We start from the raw sequence: 8,586 nt of genomic DNA on the forward strand, positions 1-8,586 counted from the left end.
CCCCCCCCAGCGATTGAGAGAAGAGAATACTGCTTATTTTTTCAAGATTTTGATAGCTTATTTTATTAACTTGGCGGGGGTTTTTTTGCATTTAAATTTGGCTGGGTGGTTAATAACACACTTTTCTGTGGTGTGATAAACTCAGAACACACATTTAATATCGACTTTACACAGATTTTAAAAAGGAACCTGTTGCAGTTGTTCAAATGTTATCCAAACTATCAATTGCTTCCTGTTCTGAGAATTTTCTCCATTCATCTGGTATCGTACCCTTCGTCCCCTCAAATGTTTTTTTGTAGTATTCTTCAATATCTTTCTGGAATCTGCACACAAACCACTTCCAGTAGGGCAGTTCAGAGAGATCAGAGGTGATGCTCCAGTTAGCAAATCTTTCTCCTGCTGTTCTGTATTCTCTCCAGGGGTGTACAGAATCAGATTTATTGGGATGAAAACATTGATCACTTGCTACAGCTGATGTGCAGATGGTTATAGTCAGGTATGTTGAATTACTTTGATACCTCCCAGTTATTCCACTAACACGATGAAAAGAAACCCTGTGATCTCCATCATGGTTTTCTATGGTGTTGGTGCAGATGGCTTTACAGAACGGACACTGATCACCTCTGTCAGTGCTGTTGGGTTCAATCAGAAGCTCATCTGGTCTGAATTTATAGTCCAGCTTTACTGGAAATGTCTCTGTGTTGAATCTACTGCTGATGTCAGACATTATAGCAGGAAGTTCTTTATCTATCACATCTTCTAAGAGTTTCACTTCAACATCATCATGTTTCACTCCACTGAGGTCTTTTTCAGAGAAGATCAGCTCATCTGAGAGCTGCTGTGTGAAACTCTTCAACCACAAACCAGCATCTCCTCTGTTCTCTTGAACATGTTCAGTAGATTCATGTGCTGCTCTCATGATCTTCTGCTGCAGGAGTTCAATGTTCTCCTTCATCTTGGGTAAAACACTGTCACTGAACTTATTAGTGTTGTACCGACTGACTTCATCTCTGATGAAACTCTTGAAGTGCTCTCTGGGATTATGAATGTAGCTTATGTATTTGTCAAAATGCTTCTCTTCTGCCAGTGTCTTCAAGATGTGTTTGTCCAGATTTGACCTGTTTCCATTCAGTGATTCACAGTTTGATCTCATTTCATCCGTCAGATCTCTGGCAGTCTTCTTGTAGACGCTCTGCTCAATGGGCTCTTTCAGTTTCTGACAGATGATCTCACCAAATATAACAGCTGATGTGGATCCATGACAGCATTTCTGGAAAATACTATAGTACTCTTTTATCTTCTTCTCAACATATATTACAGGATCATTGGCTTCCTTAAAAAGTCTGTGTTGGTCATTGATCTTCCTGTTTGCTCTCATACAGATGGAAAGAACCAAATCCCTAAAGAATTCATTCTTGAATACATATTTCACTTGTCCTTCCTCATGTTCTGTTACCTTTGTCTTGATGTACTCTATGATTTGTTGAATGTAGCTTTTGTTGTAGCCCATCTTTGAAATGTTAAATGACAGAATCTGTTTGTCTGTCTGCTGATCAACATCTGTGACTAAAGATCTAATCTGAGCTTCATCCTCTTTTGATAGAGCATAATGAAATGTCTCTTTAACAGCTCTCAAGGCTTTTTTAATATGTCCTGTATTTCCACTAGATTTCTTTAACAGTACATAATCTGTATAACTCGTCACAGTGAAAATATCCCTGCTCTTCCTCCAGTGATCAGCAGGAACACTTCTATAGATGTCACTGAGGATCTCTCTCACATCTCTCATTATGTCAATGTCTCTGATTGGAGGAGTGTCTCTGATGATCTTCTTCACACTCTGTTCCCAAAACAAATCAAACTCTTTCTTCAGTGTTTCTTCATCTTTTGCTTTGTCTTTTAGTTTTAAGGCAAGTTCTTTGCTCTTTTCAAAGAGCGTATTTTCATGATGTGTCCTCTGAGCATCAATCGTTTTCTTAAGGTCTCGCTGCTGGAGAATCTCGTTCAATTTTCTCTTTGTTTCTCTCACAATGTTTTCCTGAATCTCTTTGATTTTGATTTCAAATGATGTTTTCCACTGAATCAGTATATTTGCATCTCTGTCTTTTTCAAAGAATTCAGACATTGATTTTTTCACTTCTTCACTTGTCTCCTTTAGTTCTTTTTGAAGATCAGTTTCCTCGACCTCGTGAATTGCTTCATTTTCTATTTTGTTGTGTAGTTTGTTCTCATTTTCCATCATGGCACTGCGAAGACTCCAGGACCACTTGCTGTATTCGGTCTCCAGTTTCCTGTAGGCTGAAATCTCCAGAGAATTTCTGAAGCTGAAGACGAATCGCTCATTCAGTAAAGCCTCCCAGAGATCTTTAATACGATCTTTTAAGTCTTTCAGTCTCATTCCATGTGATTCTGAGGCATGAGACATTATAGTTTCCTTCAGTTCTTGAATGTTCTCACAGTAGTTTGGGTTTGGTTTTGCCATGGGTGGGCTGCCCTCCCAGAGCTGAGCAAAATACTTCACATCTTTCTGAACATCAAATCTAATCACATCACTGAAACATTCTGCAGCACATTCTTCCTCTTTAGCAGCGAGTTTTGTCATCTCATCCAGTGTCTCCTGCAGTCGTCTCCTTCCCTCCATGTTCTTCTCTCCAGCTGTGAGGTCTGAAACATTCTGATGCACAAACACACAGCTGGGATTCAGTCTGACCTTCTTCATTCTAAGGAAAGCCTGAACAACAATCTGAAGAATGTCCTGCATCTCAGCTGGGTTTTCACCAAAGATGTTGATCAGTGTCAGCTTTCCAAGACCAACAACAAATGTGGCCAGTTCATTGTCATGATGTCTTGTTGATCTTCCAGCCAGTTCTAGAGCACGAAGTCCCTCGGTATCAACAACCAGAAAATAGTCAAATTTCATCAGTGTTTTCATCTCGTCTGAGACTCTGATCAGCTGCATGAAAGCTCCTCTGGTGCACCGGCCAGCACTGACGGCGAACTGGAGTCCAAACATGGCGTTCAGCATGGTGGATTTCCCAGAGCTCTGGATCCCTAAAACTGACAGCACAAAGACACTCTGGTCTCCCAGTTTCTTGATGAGTTGATCTAGAACAGCAGAGATCCAGATCACAGGAACATGAGCAGCATCTCCATCCATCAGCTCCAGTGGAAATCCAGAGATCATCATCTGTGCTGCAAAACTAGGGAGAGAAGAGAAGTCTTTCAGTTCTTTCTTGTTCTTCTTCTTCACAGATGAACATGATTCATAGATCTGACCGATCTCCCTCATGATGTGCTCCAAACCAAAGGCTGCAGCTTGAAGATCCTCGGATATTCTCTCAAGTTCTGTTTGTTCAGCTTTGAGTTGTTCAGATTTATTATGACTCTCTTTCAGTTTTACAACTGCTGACCACTTTTCATCATATTTGTGATGTAGAGCAGAAAGATCAGCTGATGTATGCTCATCCAGAAGAATTCTGAGCCATTTAAGGAAAAATGTCTTTTTTGCAGCATGCGAGTTAATTTCTTTAATAAAGAGTTTCATAAACTTACTGATGTCAGACTCATGCTGCCATTGACGGATTTCATTCATTTCTGTTTGTTTTCTACTGATGTCCATTTCTATCTCATCTCCTCGAAGTCTATGTAGTTCTTTGTTCTTCTGACACCACTGATGCCACAGTTTCCCCTGATGAGGCAGAAATGATTCTTTGACTTTTGTCAGATCTTTCTTCTCTAGTAAACTCATCATCTGCTGTGCTGCTTCTCTTCCTCTCCTGCAGTCTTCATCATCTGCCTCATCTACTCTTATGTCTGAGTGCTTGGACACATCTTCAAGTCTGAAAGTATAAGATGAGTCTGAGAGACAATCATTTATAACTCTTCTGAGTTCTTCAGCAACAACTGACTGATTTCTATTTTTCAGACCGATTTTGAATTTCACTTTCTTTATCTCAATCACAGCTGATTCATCCTCTGTAAGAACACAAATGAGTGGCTTTCCATTTCTGAACAGGTTCTGGATATTTGCTGCATTTCTGTCATTCCTGTCCAGTTGTGGTAGAAGAACAACATTGACTGAGCTCATTTCAGTGAGGATCTGCAACTGTTTCTCATGGTCTCCTGCATCACCGTGTAGATTACAGAACGCAACACAGTCGGTGAATTTATCATCATTTTTCCCAGAGGGGCAGAACCAGGCGATCTCCACCACTCCATCCATCAGGACTCTGGTTCTGCTGCTGCCTGGGCAGTTCCTGTGGAAGAACGTGTTGTGTTTCTCATTGATCAGACTGTTCATCAGCTGAGACTTGGATGAAGACACAGAGCCAAACCTGAAGAAAAACACCATTGATGTTTCTGCCTTGTAAATCGACAGGGTTTTACTGATGGTCTCATTGTTGGTGTTTCTCTTCCAGCTCTTATTGATTTGTCTGAATGTCCAGAGAGGAAACTCAATCTGATGTTTGAATGGATCAGCAACAAGCAGAGGCAGAGCGTACTGACACTGGGACAGTTTAGTGACCATCAGCTGCTTCAGGAAACCATCAGCACAATGAAACACAGCCATCTGAACATCCATCGGGTCTATTCCCTCAGATTGGCTTGATCCTTTGTTTGACAATGGTATGTTTTCTACAACATCAAAAATATCACTCTCATTATCAGATGACATATTGTCTTTTCCTTTTGCCTTATTCTGTACATTGGTCTCTTTAGTTGTAATGTATCTTGCTCTGTAGTTCATCATCAGTAGTTTTTGCATGAAAGTCTGAACCAGCTCATCTTCAGCACAAGACTCTTTACGGGATAAATGTTTATTTATCTGAAGAACATCTGCAGTTTTCAGTTTGTTGCGCCTGCCGTCAAGATGAAGTCTTTTGAATGTACTTTTTTTTATAGTCTCTTCCTGTTGTCGGCATCGATTTCTTTTGGCTCCTGTTTGTCTAAACTCCTTGTTTTTAACCTGTTGAATAAAAAAATAGGTTTACTGTCATTTAATTTGTTTTTAAAGATCAATACTGTCATTCTACTTTGTATTATCCAAATTTATCAGAAAAAAAATAAAGATATTACAGGACCAAAAATCTGTTCACAGAAGCTCTTACAATACAATTTGTATCTAGAAGATTGTACTGTTTCCTTTCAGTCGGTCACTCCGAGTCACGTCAGTGATTGACGAATTGGGATCTCGCTTAGAGAGACCAATCCACTTCGAGTGTAAACTAAACGAGCCAATGCACATTGGCATGTGATGACCACTGCCGCATCCAGCTGCCACTGATCACAGCATGAGCATAAAAAGGCAGCCGGTGCAACGCATACCAGCTTTTCGCTTCGGAGCCGAACGACAACATCCTTCTGCTCCTACCAAACTGCTTCGTGTGTGACGAGTCTAGCGCGCTCTCGGGAGCTTTTTGTGTTGGCGGATGGCGCTTCAGCAGTGGTCGTTCCTGTGTCGAGTGGGTTGCGCACTTCAGGCTGCACTACCCCCTGTCGTGCTGCAAACGGCCATTTCCCCTGTGCGTCTCAGCACGTAAAAGAGCATTTCCCTAAAAAAGCCAATTTCTCTAGAAGAGTACAATAAACTAGTGCGTCTTCGTAAAGACAACGGATCGTCTTTTTAAAGATGCCGTTTCTGGATGCGGTCGTTACCTGGCGCCGGGTGATTGCTGCCTCGTGTGTCTGGGCATTAAGCACGCTGAGGTGGCGTTCGCGGCTGAGTTATGTTCCCATTGCGGGAAGATGACCATCTCAGCTGCGGGCCAGGCTCCGTTTCCTCCAGGGGGGCAGAGCTCCGTTGCCTCTGCCGCGATCTAGTGTTCGTCCTGGCGGCAGCCAGGCATGGACTACTTTGGGCAGTAGCATGGGCGGTCTGATGGTTACAGTGGTGGCAAACCCCTCAGGGAACCAACCCTCGGGGGACCATCGCTCCTCTAGCGCTTCGCAACCAATTGAGCTGCCAAAGGAACGCGCTGGGCCCTCTTCAAAGAGCATACCAGCAGTATCCTTAGGTGCTCCTCCCGATGACCGGATGCCGATTACTGCATCGGAGGGAGAGCTTTCTGGAGAGGAAGATTCGGCTGCGCTGCCGCCCTCCGGGACAGTGTCAAGGCCTGAATCGGATCCAGAGATGTCGGCTATGCTTTCCCAGGCCGCCGAGAGGGTAAGGCAGGGCTCGAGTGGAAACCTTTACCGCGTCCCGGGCCCTCGAGGTTGGACGATTGGTTTCTCGGGGTGGCTCGCACTGGTTCTCAGCGCCCTGCCTCAGTGCCTTTCTTTCCGGAGGTGCATGAGCAGCTCACCAGTCATGGATGGCACCTTTTACTGCCGGAAACCGACCTGCTGGTTCCTCCTCCCTCACCACCCTAAACGGTGGTGCAGCTAGGGGGTATACAAGAGTCCCCCCGGTGGAGCGGTCAGTTGCAATTATGTCCTAAAACCGCCTCCACCCGGCAGGGCGAACTGTTCCTCCCCTCCCGGGTCTGTAGGTACTCGTCTGGCCTTTCCGGCGATGCTTATACGGCCTGAGGAGAAGCTGCCTCCGCCTTACACGCTACAGCGTTACTGCAGGTTAATCAGGCCAAGGCACTGAGGGACCTGCACGCCTGCTCATCGCCGAGGGCGGCCCCCTGCATCCGCCCCAGCTCCCGCGCCGCATCCGCCTCCAGCAAGCAGCACCTGGGTGTAGGCAGGCCGCCCCACCCGTACCGCCGGCGGCAGCGCCCCAGCCTGCTCGGCCCCCTGCATCCGCCCCTGCTCCCGCGCCACATCCAGCAAGCGGCACCGTGGAGCTGGAGGAAGCTGCTCTTTGGGGGATGGTGAAGGCACCTCTCTGTCCCCCTGAGGAGGGCCGGGTGGAGAATCTGGAAAATCTCAATGAGCAGTTTTCTCTGTCCCTGGGTCCCAGGAGAGCACGGAGAGTTGCGAACGGACCAGCACCGGATCACACTCATCGTCTTCCATCGCCAGCAGGCAGCAGCAGGCGTTTCGAGAGTATCAACAAAGGCCCTACTCACGCACCCTCTGCCAAACTGTGGAACCAGGCACACTCACCCAACCCGTCTCGTTGGCTTCTACGGACCATCAGCCTCGGCTATGCGATTCAGTTTGCCCGGCATCCCCCCAAGATCAGTGGCATCCATTTCATGACAGTGAAGGTGGCTGATGCTCCTGTCTTGCGTGTGGAGATCGCAGTCCTACTGGCGAAGGATGCCATAGAGTCGGTCCCTCCAGCCGATATGAATACAGGGTTTTACAGCCCTTACTTCATTGTACCCAAGAAAGGCGGTGGGTTAAGACCAATCTTGGATCTGCGTGTCTTGAACTGGGCCCTTCGCCGGTTATCGTTCAAGATGTTGACGCAGAAATGCATCTTCGGGTGCATCCGTCCCCGAGATTGGTTTGCAGCAAGGATGTGTACTTTCATGTGTCAATCCTTCCTTGCCGCAGACCATTTCTGCGGTTCGCGTTTGAAGGACAAGCATATCAGTATGAGGTCCTGCCCTCCGGGCTGTCCCTGTCGCCCCGTGTCTTCACGCAAGTTGTGGAGGCAGCCCTTCTTCCCCTGAGAGAACAGGACGTTCGCATAACCAACGACTGGCTCATACTAGCTCAGTCTCAGCATCAGTTGTGTACACACAGGGACTTGGTGCTTTCGCACCTCAGCCGGTTTGGCTTTCAGGTCAACTGGGAAAAGAACAAACTCTCCTCGATGCAGAGAATCTCTTTTCTCAGTATGGAGTTGGAGTCGGTCGAACAGACAGCACGCCTCACAGAGGAACGTGCGCGGTAGGTGCTGAACTGCTTGAATTCGTTTAAGGGCAGGACAGCGGTCCCACTGAAACTATTTCAGAGGCTCCTGGGGCATATGGCAGCTGCAGCGGCAGTTACGCCGCTGGGGCTGCTTCATATGAGACTGCTCCAGCACTGGCTTCATGGCCGAGTCCCGAAGTGGGCGTGGCAGAGCGGCACTCACCGGCTCCAAGTTACACCGGCCTGTCGTCAAACCTTCACCCCGTGGTCAGACCTTGTGTTTCTCCGGGCAGGGGTGCCCCTAGAACAGGTCTCCAGGCATGCTGTGGTTCACACGGATGCCTCCATACGTACAACAGGCACGCAGTGTTGGGGCTATGGACAGGCCCCCAACTGAACTGGCATATCAATTGCCTAGAGCTGTTAGCAGTGTACCTTGCCTTGAACCGTCTCAAAGTGTGCTTATGAGGCAAGCACGTGCTTGTCCGAACGGACAACACAGCGACTGTTGCGTACATCAACCGACAAGGTGGTCTGCGCTCCCGTCTCATGTCACAACTCACCCGCCACCTCCTCCTTTGGAGTCAGAAGGTTCTGAGGTCACTTCGTGCCATTCACATTCTGGGTCTGCTCAACCATATGGCCGACGAGCTGTCACGAGCTACTCTCCCGGGAGAATGGAGACTCCATCCCCAGACGGTCCAGCTGATTTGGAAACGTTCCGGAGCCGCTAAGGTAGCCCTGTTTGCCTCTCCAGAAACCTCTCACTGCAAGTTGTTCTACTCCCTGACCGAGGGAACACTCGGCACGGACGCACTGGCACACAGCTGG

The 8,586-nt window shown here is 47.0% G+C and overlaps 1 protein-coding gene across 2 annotated transcripts in view; it reads right to left on the reverse strand.

Moving 5' to 3' along the window:
- Positions 1 to 89: 89 nt before the first annotated feature.
- The window catches only part of LOC107661918 (interferon-induced very large GTPase 1-like), a 24,582-nt gene continuing 16,085 nt past the window's right edge, over positions 90 to 8,586 (reverse strand). For both annotated transcript variants that reach the window (XM_016451710.1, XM_016451709.1), the window contains one exon: positions 90 to 4,966. In XM_016451710.1, coding sequence (XP_016307196.1) covers positions 203 to 4,966 — 4,764 coding nt within the window. In that variant the 3' untranslated portion in view covers positions 90 to 202. The remainder of the gene's footprint in view (positions 4,967 to 8,586) is intronic.

Source organism: Sinocyclocheilus anshuiensis, unplaced genomic scaffold (assembly GCF_001515605.1).
Source record: "Sinocyclocheilus anshuiensis isolate Anshui unplaced genomic scaffold, SAMN03320099.WGS_v1.1 scaffold1040, whole genome shotgun sequence".
In the NCBI taxonomy this organism is placed as follows: domain Eukaryota; kingdom Metazoa; phylum Chordata; class Actinopteri; order Cypriniformes; family Cyprinidae; genus Sinocyclocheilus; species Sinocyclocheilus anshuiensis.